Source organism: Podospora anserina, chromosome 7 (assembly GCF_000226545.1).
Source record: "Podospora anserina S mat+ genomic DNA chromosome 7, supercontig 1".
Lineage (NCBI taxonomy): Eukaryota > Fungi > Ascomycota > Sordariomycetes > Sordariales > Podosporaceae > Podospora > Podospora anserina.
Genome location: NW_001914854.1, coordinates 2,963,008 through 2,979,729, shown reverse-complemented (window position 1 = coordinate 2,979,729; position 16,722 = coordinate 2,963,008). Strand labels below are relative to the sequence as shown.

General features: G+C 50.0%; 4 protein-coding genes across 4 annotated transcripts in view, besides 3 other annotated features; all 4 read right to left on the bottom strand.

The window, feature by feature from the left end:
* Window positions 1-1,131: 1,131 nt before the first annotated feature.
* On the bottom strand, window positions 1,132-1,968 carry PODANS_7_10380 (uncharacterized protein; the record flags this gene model as incomplete). Its single annotated transcript, XM_001908370.1, has 1 exon — window positions 1,132-1,968. The coding sequence occupies one exon, from the start codon at window positions 1,966-1,968 to the stop codon at window positions 1,132-1,134; it is 837 nt and encodes a 278-aa protein (XP_001908405.1).
* A 4,280-nt stretch (window positions 1,969-6,248) lies between these two features.
* Window positions 6,249-6,511: a repeat region (MITE mantella).
* An 813-nt stretch (window positions 6,512-7,324) lies between these two features.
* On the bottom strand, window positions 7,325-11,653 carry PODANS_7_10370 (uncharacterized protein; the record flags this gene model as incomplete). Its single annotated transcript, XM_001908369.1, has 3 exons — window positions 7,325-8,389; window positions 8,430-11,079; window positions 11,157-11,653. The coding sequence occupies 3 exons, from the start codon at window positions 11,651-11,653 to the stop codon at window positions 7,325-7,327; spliced, it is 4,212 nt and encodes a 1,403-aa protein (XP_001908404.1).
* A 747-nt stretch (window positions 11,654-12,400) lies between these two features.
* Window positions 12,401-12,589: a repeat region (MITE mantella).
* Window positions 12,590-13,191: 602 nt separating this feature from the next.
* Window positions 13,192-15,666, bottom strand: PODANS_7_10360 (uncharacterized protein; the record flags this gene model as incomplete). Its single annotated transcript, XM_001908368.1, has 3 exons — window positions 13,192-14,255; window positions 14,310-14,460; window positions 14,527-15,666. 3 exons carry the CDS (start codon window positions 15,664-15,666, stop codon window positions 13,192-13,194), a joined length of 2,355 nt encoding a protein of 784 aa, XP_001908403.1.
* A 635-nt stretch (window positions 15,667-16,301) lies between these two features.
* Window positions 16,302-16,368: a long terminal repeat (batrachyla).
* Window positions 16,369-16,697: 329 nt separating this feature from the next.
* Window positions 16,698-16,722, bottom strand: part of PODANS_7_10350 (uncharacterized protein) — a gene marked incomplete at both ends in the record, with an annotated part of 1,580 nt that continues 1,555 nt past the window's right edge. Inside the window, one exon of the mRNA XM_001908367.1 lies at window positions 16,698-16,721. Coding sequence (XP_001908402.1) covers window positions 16,698-16,721 — 24 coding nt within the window. The remainder of the gene's footprint in view (window position 16,722) is intronic.

The following is a 16,722-nucleotide window of genomic DNA, read 5'->3' as shown; positions in this document are numbered from 1 at the left end:
TCACTACCAACACCAAAGGAAAAAAAAGGAAAACAAAGCCCAGCGTCCACGTAAGAGACTTTTCATCACTGCTGTTTATGTCAATCCGACCGAAGCGAGCACGAGCACCCCCCCCCCCCTCCCCATATTACCGTTGGCTTCGAAATCATTCTACCCAACTGGTAGAAGTTTTTTTCGCTATAGAGATCGCATTTACAAATCCTCACCCAAGCCAAGACATCGATTGGAAATTGATGTCAACGTCAAAGTCCTGAATCCCGCCCAAGAGTTCTACAAGGCTTCACCCCACCCCGGGGGCCTCGCCAACACTCGGGCGTGCACCTAACACTTCCATTCAAACGGGCCCCCCCCCCCCAAATTCCAGGTCCCAAAGTTTCAAAGTTTCCAAATCCCAAACCCTTCCTCCGAACTGTCCAAAAAATAAAACGGCGCGCGCACTACAAACTAACTCTTTCAAATCATTGTGCTAATCCCAAAAAGAAAATATGTCTTTTGTTATATCAAAGTTCCATGCTTCATGTCTTGTGTAGAACTTTAACTCTGAAGCCTCACATCCCGTGGTTCTCCAAAAAGGCGAAGAGCCGAGGTCTTGGAGACACAGTATTCGTACCCAAAAAAAAACTTGCCCAAAAATGCCGAATCCTCGGTTAGGACTTCCCTACCATTGGCACCGTATGCCAGAAACACATGCTCAATTGAGACACACATTCAATTCACGATTGCAAACAGCCAATTGTAAAATGTTGTGGATTATTTTTGGTATTGAATAGAGCTTGCACACTCAACCCTCAGGGAGCGAAGCAAGTACTCTTGTGAATAGTAAATAAGTAATAATATGAGTGTGGTTTTGTTTCCTTCCCCATTGATTTCATCCCGCTTTCCTCCCATTGCATCATGCTTTCCTTATTCCTTTCCATATATATTCCCCCTCCGCCAATTGATGATATAAGAAATGATGCCGCTGTGTATTTTCATCCTCACTCGCTGTGTGATAATGACCCAAGAAAAGAAACAAAAGAAACCGGTGGTATCAAAGTGTAGAGTGAGCTGTTGTCTCTCCTCGAACCCTCCCCTCCAAAAAAAAAAACGCCTACCCAATGCAAATGATGACAAGAGAGGAAAAGATGGCGGCTAATAGATCGATATCCTCGCCGGGTTTCTTGGCGGGAGATAGAACCCTTCCTCATAAAAGGCGTCCTTGACCCCGTGCCCCGTCGCACTTTGTATCGTTGTGCTCTTCTTGTCGTCAAAAGCGGGTAGCGTAGTGGTTGGTGGTGATGGTGGCATGGACGACTCGTCGTCGGTGGTGGAGTCGGAATCGTCGAGGAGCTCGGGTGGGGAGGATGGTGCAGAGTGAGAAGATGTTCTCTGGAGGGCGAGCTGGGTGTAGTCCTCATCGTCGTCTTCCATGTCGTAGTCCTCCTCTTCTTCGTCTCGGTAGTTGTAGCCCTTTGGTGGGAGCATGCTGGCGTGGGAAGGTATCCTCCTGAGGGCGACGACCGCGTCGGCCATCTCAACGTCCTCGTCCGAGTCGAGGTCATCCTCGTCCTCGTCGTAGGTGCAGTCCGAGTCGTCGGAATCAGAGTCGGCGTCCTCGGCTCTCCAGTCGTGCTGGGGCTCTTCCATGTGGTCGGCCCATTGGATGTGGCGGTTGTTGGATGGTGGTGGGCTCTGGGTGGCGCCACGGACGGATTGGTTGAACCACGATTCTTGTTCCCTCTCGGCGTCGGCGAGATCTAGCATGAGGGAGTCGAGCAGGTTGGCGTGTCCGACTAGCAGGCGGAGGTTGTGATCAGGGCGGGCAGCTTCCGAGGAGAGCTTGGCCCTTGCCTTGTGGGCGAGGAAGTATGTCTGGGCAATCGACATGGTGGGACTCTTTCTGAGGTGGTATGGTGATGGTGAAGCTGGGTAGATTGATTGCGAAGCTGCCTGGAGCCTTTGAGAGTGTGTTTGGGTTGTTGTGGACATTTTGTAATCGGGGTGCTGACGGCAGCAGGCTTCCCTAATATTTGTTGCTTTTGGCGTATTTTCTTGCGAGTGACTCAAGGCACCGACGAGCCGATCCCGGCTGGACCCAGTATTGATAAAGTTACAGGGTCGGGGGGTGCGTGCGGTGGGTGGTGGAGGGGTGTGGGGATAGGCTAGGCTGTCCTCAGTCCTCTGTCCTCAGGTAGGGTACAACAACTCAGTGTCAAGATGTCAAGATGTTTTGTTGACAAGCAGTCACAGTGTTGAGTCTGGAGTAGAGAGTAAAAGCTCATGAAGATGGACACTTTCAACTGACGGAGAACGGAGACATCAGAGGGGGGGCGGTCATGCTCCTTTTGTAAACCCCCTTGACCGTCCTTGTTGGTGTTCGGCTCCGTCCAAGACACCGCAGGGTCACCAGCGAATGTATCATCCGCAGCAGCTGACAAAAACCGAGAGTCCGACACCCCAGTCCGCCCGCTTCCCTCCCTTTTACTCTACCCTTGCAGGCTAGCAGGAACGCGGCCTTAAACCACCACGCCTCACCGCTGTAATCTTTCGTTTTGTTACAGACTGGGCCAATGCCCAGGTCTTTGTCTGCCCCCTCAACCTGCCACGCACGTCCATGTCTTGATGCCTTGCCCACCGACGTGGCTCTCCTGCTCAGACCGGCACGAGGCCGATTGATTGACGTGCCCTGCAATGTTTGGCACGTCTGGGCATTATCCAGAGGACTGCATGTCATTTGATTTCCTCCCAGGTTTCCCCAGAGTTTGAGGGTCCTAAAGTCCACCAATATCCGATCTCCGATGGATATCGCTTGATGATGCCATATCAGAGAGATCAGAGAGATCAGAGAGATCCATGAGCTGTTACTAATCAGCAATCAACCCTAAAAGCTAAGCTATAGCTGCCCGCACCCGACCGGATGGAAGAGAGAAAACGGCGGAGAGTTTCGCCCTTCTGTCGGCTTCTTCTGCAACCGTCTTCGCGGCATTGAGAGGTTATCTAATCAACGCAGCCCGTCCAATTTCACATAGAGTCGGTTGCCTTGATTTCTAATGGGTTCCGGCATAGAGTCATTTTGTCATCCACTTGACCACCACCCACCACAACAAGGCAGCGAGGCAGCACCGCTGAGCAAAAGCAACCGAAGCCAAGCCAACCCCAATCAACCCCCCCATTCTACCCCTCGGCAACAATCCACGTCATGAGCCAACGACTCGAACACGACGACACGACGCCATCACCAACCACATTTGAGAATCCCACATTGGCAGATTGGGCAGGCTACACCAATACATGCGCCCTGTCTTGAACGCATACGGTGCATAGCTATCAGCGCGTTCGGTAACAGGATCCCGCGGACACGGAGACGGCACCACTATCTGTGCAGTACACGCGCAAGGGCAGACTGAGGACAAGACAGTCATCTTCATGCCCTGAGGAGGTAAAAAAAATGCGCCGCATGCAATTCGTCGGTTCGTTAACATGGTAGCATTTGCCCTATCCGTATGCACGGAACCCCTTCGCAGCGAACGCAATTTACCCCAGATGGGACACAGGAACGAGAGAGCACCGCCTCATTTGAAAAGGACCATTGTCTATGTAATACCAGCGGTGTGAATGAGAGATGATTCATTAGCTCAGAGTCGCCTGTCGATATCTGGCGAGCTGTACGACACCACAAGAGTAACTAAACTCCGAGGGCATCAATCACCACCACCGAATAGAAGAACTTTTTTGCACCGCCTCCGGAAATGTATGTGGCTACGGGACGGGACAACTCGAGAATTCCTCGTTCTCCTCCCCCGCACAGTTTCCCCCCCCCTTTCTGAGCAACGAACAAAAGGCCGCAAACGCCGCACACGTTACAAGACCCCCAAGATGGGTCTTGGCACGGAATTCGGGTCCTGATTCGTGCCCATTGGCCCCCACAGATAGGGCTGATAGACACTTGGTGGAATTGGGGTCCAGGGGTTTATCTCACTCTCTGTCTGTCTTCTACCAGTCGGGGTCCAAGGGGAAGGTAAACCGCAACCACCACCACCACAGTCAGTAACTGGGAGGCACAGCCCGTGAGACCCGTGGAGTCCGTGGAAGAAAACCACATGGCGGTCCCGGCGGCGTTGAGCTTGCACCGGGGGTTGTTGGCTGCTGCAGAGCGGGAGCGGTGGTTTTCTCCTGATGGAGATGACCGTCTGCCAGGACGGAAAGGTGAGCGGCGTGGAGGCGCTGGGCGGGGAGCATAGAATCACGACATCGCGGGCGTCACAGCACCAGGGGGCTATCGATGCGATGGTATCATGGCTTTGATTCAGGGACAGGGCTGAGCTCACAGGCAACAGAGTATCACAGGTCGGGTCTGCATGAAGGGATCGTATCGTATCGTATCTACCACCGCCAGCTATCACCGATCACGGATCGTCATTGATCAACTCTCTAAAAATCCGAGCAATGCTGACGGTAAACTTACAGGACTGAAAATCACCCAACGCAGATCAGGTCATTTTGAAGAAACCCCCAAAGGCAACGTTAACATTTTTTCCCCATATTTTCTTCGTACTCCGGACCCCATTTTACTCTAGGGGGGGTATATCAGATCGTATAGGTATAATACATACCATCAGGACTTTTGTTGTCAGCCTTGTTGTCCATCAATCTGTCTGTTACAATCCCCAGTTTAAATCCGACCCTCATGTTTTTTTTTGTTTTTTTGCGCTGTTACGTTCTCATAGTCCCCCGTCAATGGCGGTAACAGCACTAGTATACGAGCCTGAATGTTACTCTCTCTCTCTCGTTGCCCATCTCTACCGCCTGCGCGCGCTGCCCGCGGTTGCAGCATCGTAATGTCACAGTAAGGCAGTGCTGTGCCTCGCAACCCAACCAATCGCTGGACGGGAGACCTCAGGCCAGCAGCCGCTTTTTCTATTCCCCCACGGATCTCGGTCGGCGGACGGGCAGACGGTAATACCGCGAGTGACAGCGTGCCAGTCTGTCGGTGCCGCGCCACTGCGTACCTACCTACTGTCGTATTTGGAAGGTGGGTGGAAGGTTTGGAATGCTTCTATGCATGCATGGGCGAAGAAGGTCTGGCAACTGTCGGTTCCGGGGTTTGACATTTTAGGGGTTGCCGAAATGGGGTTGAATCATGGTGCTGTTTTGGGACAGTGAGGATGACTGGAATGTAACGAAGACTGAAAGTGCTGATAGTGGAGTGGTGAGAGGTGAGAGGTGAGAGGTGAGAGGTGAGAGGTAAGGGAGAGGTTGTTTCACCACGGATGCGGTCCGATGAGTAAGTCGTGTCGTGTTCAATATCCGGTCCGGCGTTCTGGGTCAGGAACGAGGGGGGGATGTGGCTGGAATGACAATCATGCATAGGTCAGCTCCGGGGAGGTGTGTGGTGGCTGGCTGGGGAGGGAAAGAATACCGAGGGAGGTGATTGGGGGGGGATAGGGGGACACTGCCGTGGAATTTCTGTATTGTAGGGCTCTACATGTCTGCTTATTGGTGTACGAGCCTTGCATATGAGGCTCGGATTGCTGGTAAGTGAGGTGATTATGAAAGCAGTTTGATTACCTCAGGTATGGAGGAGTGTTGGGTGACTAAGTGGTGAGTGTTTGTGACAACGGCTGGGCTGACCTTGTTATGTAAGGGGAATGTATGTCCACTTAACGATACAAATGACTAAGCTTTACATTTCTCATCACGATATTCCTCGTCCTATCGAGCATCTCATATCTCAAACCTTTCCTTGGGATAACCAAAATCTACTCATAAATAATAATAACAGTTCTAATCAACGTCACGACCGGGACACTGATTCTACTCCAAAAGTTATATCGATTCTAAATCTTGGTTAATTACCACGATAATATGGCAGGTCGACCCCCAATCTATAAAAGGATAGCACATAGTTACCCCCATCACGTCTAACCTTCTCTACCCCCTTTCCAATCCAGCTCTCCCCCCTTACCCACCTCTATTATCTTCCATTACTAGCAACACCCACCAACCAAACATCAACCCAAAATTATCCACCAGCAGCAGCATGATATACATCCTCTATGTGGCCGGGGTTAGGTACGGAAAACCCACGATCACTACCCACCTACGACATGTGTCAAGGGCAGCTTATACAGGGAATAATTGTGGTGCAACCGACCAAAGCTTTGTAAACAGATTCTTTAGAGATCAACAATATCAGACTACTATTTTTACTCGGCAGATATGGGACATGACCTATCGGCTGCTCCTCTCGTTGCAGTGAAGAGGGGGAGGTTAAAAGATATTTAATAAGCCTTAAGAGATAGTTAAGAGGCCTTAAAAATAGTAAAGAGGCTTTAATACATATTTAAGAGGCCTTAAAACATAGTTACAAGGCTTTAAAAGACAAGTAAGAGGCTTTAAAAGACAGTTAAGAGGCCTGAAAAGATAATTTGAAAGCCACTTACTATATTATAGGAAGGGTAAGTAAATCGGTAGATACTTAGGGAGGAAGTGCTGGTAAGATAAACAGGGGGCTCCGTAAAGGTTCCCTCTTTTAAAAATGATATGTTGGGTAGGTAGGTAATTGGTACAGCCATAGGAGAGATGTGCACCACTATTCTGCCGCCTTTCTCTGCGATTTCAAAGCACCACCCATCATTATTATGATAAGTATAATTGCATAGGTACCACAATGTACCTATTAGCTGTCTAGGTAGACAGACCCGAAACACTCGACACACATAGCTCTTTATGCCTGCAGTGAAGTAGTTACCTATGTGGGCATTCCCAAAGTCATCGAGGACATTTAAGGTACTTCAAAAAGATCGCTCTGGTATTATTTGAGCATGTCCTGTGATGATTTACGACGAATAAAAGTAAATACCCTAAGAAACAACTTAGCCATACCTCCGTAATAGTGGCCATCACCAGTAAAGCAGCCCCGGATTTGGCAGACCGCTGATCCTTCCTTCTTTATACTTTTGCAACATTTTAACGACACTGTTTCCTTTTTTCCACCAGGGAAATCCCTCTCCACTGCTTTTCTCCTTTCTGTCAATCACGGCGGCGATATCAAGCGCTGTGCGGTCCCGGTTATCTGTCAGATCAACGTTGACTCTACCAGTCTCGAGAAAAGCAGTGATGACTTTAAATACTTTTGTCCTGGTGAAAATATCCGATAGATCCGGTAGTAGATAATCCAAGGCGTGTACAAGTGGTGTACGGCCTTGCAAATCCCTTGCGTCCACATCCACTGTGCCAACCAAAAGAAGCTCTTTTACACAGTCATAAGCCCCGCTCCCCGCCGCCCAACTCAATGGCGACCGCCCACCATCGTCTTTGGAATTTATGTCAACATTCCCAGTCCCTAGGAGAAGTTTAAGCTGCGCTTATTTCCCCGATGGGTAGCAACATAGGTAAGTGGCGTGCGTCCGTCATTATCCTTAGAGCCAACCTCGACCTTCCCGGTGTCGAGGAGTAGCTTCACCGTTTCATCATTAGACCGTAAGCTAACAGCATAGCTAAGTGGCGTGCGGCCATCATTGTCCTTGGAGTTAACATCGACCTTCCCGGTGTCGAGTAGTAGCTTCACCGTTTCATTATTGGACTTTGAATTAACGGCATAGCTAAGTGGCGTGCGTCCATTATTATCCTTAGAGTCAACCTCGACCTTCCCGGTGTCGAGTAGTAGCTTCACCGTTTCATTATTCGAATGGGTAACGGCATAGCTAAGTAACGTGCGTCCGTTATTTTCTTTAAAGTCAACCTCGACTTTCCCGGTGTCGAGTAGTAGCTTCGCTATTTCATTATTCGAATGGGTAACGGCATAGCTAAGTAACGTGCGTCCGTTATTGTCTTTAAAGTCAACCTCGACTTTCCCGGTGTCGAGTAGTAGCTTCACCGTTTCATTATCGGACATTGAATTAACAGCATAGCTAAGTGGCGTGCGGCCATCATTGTCCTTAGAGTCAACCTCGACCTTCTCGGTGTCGAGTAGTAGCTTCACCGTTTCACTATTGGACCATGAACTAACGGCATAGCTAAGTGGCGTGCGTCCGTTACTGTCCTTAGAGTCAACCTCGACCGTCCCGGTGTCGAGTAGTAGCTTCACCGCGTCCTGACCTTCACCACAAGCAACAGCGTAGCTAAAAGGCGTCCGCCCTCTTTCATCTCGAAGATTGATGTCCGCCACCCCCAAATTTAAGAGAGATTGGAGGACCACGTTATCTCCTTGCTGAGCAGCGTAGTATAAAACGCTTGTTCCGCCATCATCAGTCCAGTGTGGATTGCTTAGGCCCATCAGGTTAATGAGCTGAGCCAAAGGCAATCCTCTCGTTTTCGAACCCTTCTGTGTGTAAGCCATGGCAGATCTTCCTTCCTGGTCGACTGTCATGACACTGGCTCCCTGCTCAAGAAGCCACTCAACCATCTTCTGGTGACCCTCTTTAACCCATCATCAGCGTCGTTATTACCCACCCATGCTTCGCTTCAAAATCGGAGTCGCTGCTAATAAAAATCTTGACACAATCCATATGGCCCTCCCTGATAGCGTACACGGCAGGTGTGTTCTGATCGACATCCTTGGCATTTATGTCAGCCCCTTTTCGAACAAGAAATGACACAATAGCCGTGTGGCCTCTTTCAGACGCGTATGAAATAGGCCCTCTCTTCGTTCTGTCGGGTTTGTTGATATCTGCACCCTTCTCACAGAGGAACTTCACAATGTCTACATGCCCTGCCTTAGATGCACATGAGATAGGCGTTCTGTCAAAATCAGCACTTGCTTCAATGTTGGGGTCTGCTCCTTCTTGACAGAGAACCTTCGCAACATCGCTGTGTCCCCCTAGCACGGCATACCATAGAGGCGTTCTTCCCTTCTGGTCGCGCTTGTTGATCTCCTCGTGACCAAGAATCCTGCCAACAAGATGGCAAAGTGCCACGTCCCCATATTCCGCAGCATATGATAAAAGACCCCTTTTCTGCGAAAACCGAAAACCTGTAGTGGATAGTGACGAGTGTGTTCCGGTTTCTGATCTCCATTCACCAACAGTCGATGGCGGAATCTGCTGGAGGGCCGCTAAATGATCCACAAAGGCATCAACTGCACCCCGACTCTGGGATACTATCGCAGCAAGGACAGGTGAGCCATATCGCTCTTCTTCTGTGATGATACTGGCGGTACCACAGGAGCTGGGTAAAGATATTCTGATCAAGGCAGGTAGGTTGAGCTCTGCTAACACATAAAGCAGACTGGCCGTATATGTGGAGTTGTACCGGCGAGCCTCATGTACTTCCAGAACATTTCGCAACAGCAACCATGTCCGTAAGTCGAAGTCTTTATCGAGGAACCATTGTTGCGAAATAGCGCCAACTTGAGCAGTTTGTGCACATTCAGCATGCCAGAGGACGTTTAGGTTAGCATAACCCAGAAATGGAAAGGTCTCTGTAGCCTTCACGCGGAGGGCATGGCCTCCCTTAGCTGAAGCTTTGGGAAGTGCCGTGTCGAAACCAACGCTGAGGATGGTCAGAATGTCCCTCCGCATATAGTACTGGAAACAGCATTGCTTCAATCTCTCATGGCTTTGCGCCTCAAAATCGTCGCCAAGCTCGGGCCAAACCACTCGCAACCCCCTTTTTTCTTCTTTCAGAAGAAAATCTCGCACCGATTCATGGATGAACTGCACAACTGGGGTTTTCTTCGACTGTGTGATCTCAGCAAGGCCCTTGGAAATACTCCGAATGAATCTAGGGATATCAGGAACTGTGGCTCTCAAAGCATCCCCGGTCGCAGAAGTGCCTTCATCTAGGGAATGTGAATCCTTGTCTGGATCTGATTGAACATGAAAACCTGGACTGTGCTCAGAATCAGAGTTCTCCCCGAGCACTGCGTAGTCGTCGGACTCTGAGTTGTCCTCAAACACTGAATCGTCATCAGTCTCAATCCCGGCAAGAAGAGCATGGTAAAACTCCTCCGGACCCAATGGTTTTCGCGTGAACAATAGCCACTGGATACAAAGCAGGAGCTGGTCTTTGTCCTCCTGATCTCGGTTCAAAATGCTTTTGAACAGCTCCCATAGATCGCCCGGGATCTTTTTGAGTTTTTTGGTGACTAAGTGATTGGGTGTCCCTTTGCGCTTCTCCTTATTCAAGATGTCCACGACCAGGACAGTCCACATGAAAATCCCTGATGCCCTCAACAGTAATTGATCCTTAGTCTGCTGATCACCAGCCCTCAATTCCTTCTGAATATAAGTCTTGATATCTCTGACATGCCCCTCCTGGCCGTCAAGCATGAGGTTGAGACAGGTGTCCAGTGAGATATCCGGATAAGGTCGACTAGAAAAGAAGATACGAAAGCGCAGGCCATTGGAGACAACTTGTTCGCCGATTCTCTCAAAAAGTCGAATCATCGGCTCAACCTGCTCGTCATCACATTCGTCCAGCGCGTCGATGAAGCATGTCACTTCTTCCTGACCAATAGACAAAATGGCGTTTTCGAAAAGCTCTTCCAGAATTGCGACGGACCACTCGCGACCTTCTCTCACATTCCAAGTTTTGATAGCAGCCGACTTGAAGACATCCCTTTGAAAATGGGGCATTTTCTTCTGCAGTATCTCCAGTAGTTGAACGAGAAGTGCCCGGTACATCCCTCTTGTGGTCTTCTCCAGCTCAGCACCCCGCGCGTTGAAGAAGAAGTGGATGACCGTAGTACCCTTGCTGCTCTTGGAGTTTTGAAAGCTTCTGAGGGTCGATTTGATCAAAGTTGACTTTCCACTTCCTGCTTTTCCTCTCATCCAAAGGAAGCCGTGATGATCCTCCATCTTGTTGATGTCAAGCCAGTCTTTGTATTCTCGTGTTTTCGTTATCCAGACGCAAGTGTTTTTGTGCGCCACCCGAATGCTTTCCTGCCGTGAGTCGATCTGCTCAAATCTCAACGAATCCAGCAGTGTTTGAATGCTCTGGTGGTCCAGCGAAGTCGCCTCCGGGGGTTCCTGCTCATCAGGAAATGGGGCGGGCAATCCCGCGTCAGATGTTGATGGGGACACCGAGACTTGTTCCGCAATACGATCCAGAGCTGCTGCCACCTTTTGATACTGGGGGTCATAGACGCTAGAAAAACGACTGGGCGACGAAGAGGTCTGTCAGCTTAAATTTCAGGGTGTAACAGCAACGCTCAAAAGAGTGATGTTTGAGCTTACCACATTTCACGGTGGTCCTTCCCAATTGAGATGGTCATCTCAGTCTTCGGGAAGTTCAGGCATGACGAACTATTTTCCACGACCTTTTGTCCAAGACCCGACAGTGCAAGCGCTTCTTGAAAAGAATAAATGATCCAGTTTTGATCTTGAAGGACCGGATTGAACTCGTCCCTCAGCTGCCTACACTCCGAATCCGGCAGCAAAGTGTTGAGAACATGCTGGTTAGCCTCGAATCCCAATCCTTTGGCAAGTCTCTCGATAATTCCCACGACAAGTCCACGTGGATCAGCGCCTCCGTGAGGTGTCCCAAAGAATAGTATGCCAATGGTCGAGTCGAATGTTTGTCTAAGCTGAATATGTCGATTCTGATTGTTGTACGCTTGCCGCAAGGCCTCTTTGACCATTATGCCGCCAAGGCTGTGAGCGATGAAAAGGAGAGGCCTGGAGCTATTCGATCTGCGAAGGGCTTCGAGTCGATACAAGAAATCTTTTGCCATGTCATAAATGGTACTTTTATTGAGCACTGGACCGACATGTCTATGTCTGATATTGGTATCGTAACCGAAGGTGGCGACCCGGGCATGCGGTAGGTTCTTTGGAAGAAGGTCTTGGGGCCAATATACAGAGGCAGAAGAAGGAGTCGATTTCTTTTGTTCGTGGGGCCTTGAGAAGAGGTTAACTTTTCTGGCTTTGGGTGGTGGCTCAAAAGCCTGATCCAGTCGTTCAGATCCTCCGTTGTGAGTCCATGTCCGCACTGGATGGCCCGTAAACCCATGTACGAAGACTACACTGTTTGCGGATGTCAGCTCATCGGTCCGCCGTCGATGATGTGCGAACAGGTGCTTGGAAATAGAGCAACTTACTCCAAGTTTGCCTCCCCCTCAGGCTCATAAATGACGGTCAGGCCAATAGCAGGTATCTTGTCTCTGGATATAGCAGCCATGTTGAGTACACACTTGCAAATCCCAACAGAGAAGTTGTAAAGTTCGGAAGTAGTTTTCGAAAATGGGAAACCCCGCTTCGTGCCTGCCAGCCTCATCAAATTCTGCACTTTGTGTGGCTCTGCGGCTGAGCCTGCTAGACATTCTCAACAGAGAAGGAAGCCGCAATGCAGCTGCCCTATTAGATGCCGCCATCACACACATACATGTCACCGCCACCCACAGGCGTTTTATTGTGTCCGAAGGCTTGTTGATAATCTTTCATGGCCCAAATTTCACGTGGCAGCCTCCATTACTTTGGAAAGAAGCTTTACGGAGCCCCCTATTTATCTAACCAACACGCCCCCTTTATATAGAGTTTAACTATATTTCGAATGATGATTATTAAGAGTTAAAGGATATTTGGTAGGCTTTAAAGGATAGTCAAAAGACGTCAGGAAAATAGTTAAGAGGCTTCAGAAGATAATTAGAAGGGCTTAAAAGATAGTTCAAACGCCTTGAAAGATGATTGAAAGGCCTTAAAAGATAGTTTAAAGGCGCATTAATTTTCTTTTAAGACCTTTTATTATAGGGAGGGTGAGTGAATAGGTAGAGAGCGGGGCGCTGGTAGGCCCCTATCTCCCACAACAGCGCCTCTTCCCCTCCGCCAAACTGAACAAGACCACCAAGACCACTCGATCACACACACACATAAGCTCCTACACATTCCTTTACAGTGAGCAAAACGGCCGCCATTCTGTGTTCTTACATTTCTTTGACTCTCCAACACCATCACATCTACACACCTCACACTAGTTCACACACTTGACCAAGCTCCCCCAAAGCAGACCACAAGCAAAAGTCCCCGCTCACTCAGCTCAACACAGTGGAAGAGTCTTTACAAACTTAAATATCCGTTTCTTTCTCACTATATATACCCCCAACCAAAAATTACATGATATATCCCCCTCAACACCCCCTACTCCCAAGTCCCATATGCTCCATTCTTTCAAAAAACATGGCCCCATTCTCAGATAGTACCATCTGTATTATATACCCCCTTAAACCCCCTAAATCACCCCTAACCTCTCCACCCATCACCTCCCCACCCTAAATCACCTCCCCTCCCACCACCTCTCCCACTCCCCCAACACCCACCCAATAGCCTGCACATGCACCCACCGATCAACAACCCAAACCACCACCCCGCCCAAAACCCCAATACTCCCCAACACCTCCAAAACAACCAACCCCTTCCTCCTCAAGTCAGCCGCCACTTCCAACAACCCCAACGGGTCATGATTCGAGTTTTGCTGATGCTGCTGCTGCTGCTTCCCCTCTGGTTCCTTCCTCAAACTACTCTCCCTATGCACCTGCCTCACTTGCTGCTGTCTCCTCACATTATTATACCTCTGTGACTCTAACCCATCACTCCCACTCCTTCCACGGTGGCGGTGGGTATGCTGTCTACTATTCACTGGGACTAGACTCCCCTCTTGGATACACTCATTAAGCCGTTCCGTCAGCCAGAGGACACGGTCACCACGGGCAAGGGCCAGATACTGAGCCCTCTCGGTGGCAATGGATTTCTGCAGGTCAGCAGCCCAGTTGGCAAAGCGGACTTGGGCGAGGCGTTCCTCTCTTTGGGTGTGGTCTGTGATTCTGGCTAGGGCGTACGATGGAGGGCTACCAAGCGGGTTGAGCATCTGGCTTCCAGAAACAGAATTTTGGCTGAAGGAGTTGGACATGCGGAGGGACCGCTGTGGCAGCGATAGTGGGCTTGGGGACTGGGTCTTTCGCCATTGGATGTATTTACGGGCGGCTGCGTGACGGAGGCGGGAGATGCCATCTTTGTTGAAGACTTGCTCGACGAGGGTGGCGAGTTCAGTTGGGAAGAGTGGTTGGACGTAGTCGGGAGACATGAGGAGGCTTGCGTCCATGTTGTCGTGGTCTGAGCCGTTGGCACTGGATGTGGCGTATACCCCTTGCTTATCGGAATGGAAAGAGGTTGTGTTGAAAGAGAAGAGGCGGATACTGGCCTCTTTCAGCTGGCTGTAGATTTGCTCCTTGCTTGCGGCAACCTGGTCCGCAGACATAAGGTCAGTTTGCGCCAACAGGATAATGATGTTGGTCAAGGGTGAGAGTTGTCGTAAGTAGTGAATATCAACAGGGCGGAGGCCTAATATCGAAGTCAGCATATACCGGACCCCAGACAACGAGAACCTCTACTCACGGTTCGACACCATATAAAACACCACATCAACCTGCACACCCCCCTCACCACCCAGCATGCTCAACACATCCCCATCACTCAACGAACCACTACTAATTCGCTGAAGATGACCCTGAATATACTCCGACACCGGCGTAATAGTATCCATAGACTGCCATCACAAATTAGCCCTCATTCATCCCAACCCCATTCTCACCCCTTCGCTCATAAAACTCACCGAACTCCCAAACCCATACCCCATCGTATCAACAAAACAAACATTCCTATCCAGCACCTCATCCCCCAAACTCTTCCTCCCCCCCAACCCACCACCCCCCGCCTCTACCTCACTCCACCACTCAGGATAAGGCTTCGTACTAGCCCAAACCTCGGTAATCTCCCTCGTCTCCCCACTCCCCTTCCCCCTCCTGCCTCCCACAGGCAAACTCCTCAGCATCCCATTCCCTTCTCCAGCAACAATCGAATCAACATGCACAACACTCTCACAGCTCTGCACCACAGCCTTGATCAAACTAGTCTTTCCCACACCACTATCCCCAGCAATCAACACCTTCAATCTACCCATCTGTTTCCCCTGTTCGGTAAACGGCCGTCGAGAAGGCATCTTGATACTGGGCATAACCAGCTGCGGCACACTCCCGCTGCTTTCCATGATTTCTGTCTCTTGCAATTGTTGCTCGTCTTCGTCGGGGTATAAATGATCGTCGTAGTCGGTTCCGATAACAGACGGGGCGGAGGATAACGACAATGAGTTTCGTCGAGAGGAGATACTTCCCAGTGTTGAAGCTGGACCGGCGGACAGAAACGGGGTGGTAGGGCGGGAGTTGGAAGTAGTCGATAACGGCGGTGGAGGATGGGGCGATGATAACTTTGGGAAATTGCCCGAGGTCACTGGCATAGGCGTGGCCAGGTCATCACTGTCATTAGGTTTGGAATTGACAGCAGTGTTATCAGCAGCAGCAGCCACCACAGCTTTGCCTTTGGAGTTTGAGCTTGAGCTTATCGCTCTACCGCCGCTGACGTCGCGGTCTTCGTACTGAACAGCTGGTGAGCTGCGTGGCGGATATTGTTTGGGAATATGATGCGAATAATGATCAGGATGATCCAGAGAAGGGAACCTCTTGCTATCCTTCGACCTGTGATGATGATGATGATGATGAAACGAAGCAGGTGGTCTCGCATTCGAAGAATCCCCAATGGAAGCTTCATCAGCAAAGAAATAAGTCATTTGCGGAGCAGCAGCAGCGGTAGCAGCAGAAGACATGTTCAAAAAGGCGGGTGTGTCGCTGTCGCCGCCCGCCATGGTCGAGGTCCGAGGACGCCCACCAAAGGCGTCATCACCGGGGAGCGGACGCATCGCTGTGTCGTGAATAATGGGATGGAAATGGTATGAGTGAGGCAAGAAAGTTACATGAGATGGAGAGGAGGAGCTGAAAGTGGTCGACGTGGTTTATAAGCAAGTAGTAAAATGTTTTGATATTTTTTCTTTGACTGCAGTGTAATCAGTTGTCAATGAATAAAGCTGGACATCATCAGAAAGAGCCGTCGTTAAAGTTCACGCCCGAGGGAGGGGTTGGCAGCAGATCTAGTGGTAGGACACGGGAAGAGAGAGAGATGGTACGGGAGGCAAACGGAGGTTGTTAAGATGCGGTAAGTGATATGGAGAGAGGTACCCATGCACCCATGTACCCCCCACCACGATAGGGAGCTGTCAGTTGGAGACAAGCCCCCCGTTTGGGGGCACAAGCGTCAGCTAACCCCGCAGTTCCCGCCCGGAAGTCAACCAATGCTTCCCCTTAGGGGCCACCATCTCCACGCCACTAACACCTCACTGGGTGCTAAAACCGACCACGCGGACGGGCGAGCTGGGCATGGGATTGGACGGTGAGGGAGGGATGATGCAGGCTGTGTTTCTTGACTGGGAAATCTGTGTTGATGAATGCCGGTATAATAAGCTGCGACCCTGCATATCACTGTCACCTCAATGGCATGGTTGTGGTAACCTTTGGTGTGGCTGAATGAAGGCGTAACTAAAACATGGTCGTCTGGGTGTGCTCAACTGGCTAAGTAGAACACGAGCTGATGGCGTGGTAGGGACACAGTAACCTGAAGCATAGAAACACCTTCATTCTGTGGATAGCGTTGATGAAGACGGTAGGTACAAGACACAATTATACTCCGATCCCCAGTCTTGTAAATACATCACACTCAACCATATATTATATATACCAAACAACACCCCACCACCAATGCCAACGTGAACATCGCTTTTTATCCTCTTTTCCATTTCACCCCCAAAAAACCATCTTCACAAAAAGGGCGCTTTTGATTTCCGAGTGACAACCCCCCTATGTAAATCTACAACCACCCTGCAACACCCCATGCATCTCACCACCCATTAATCATAATCTCT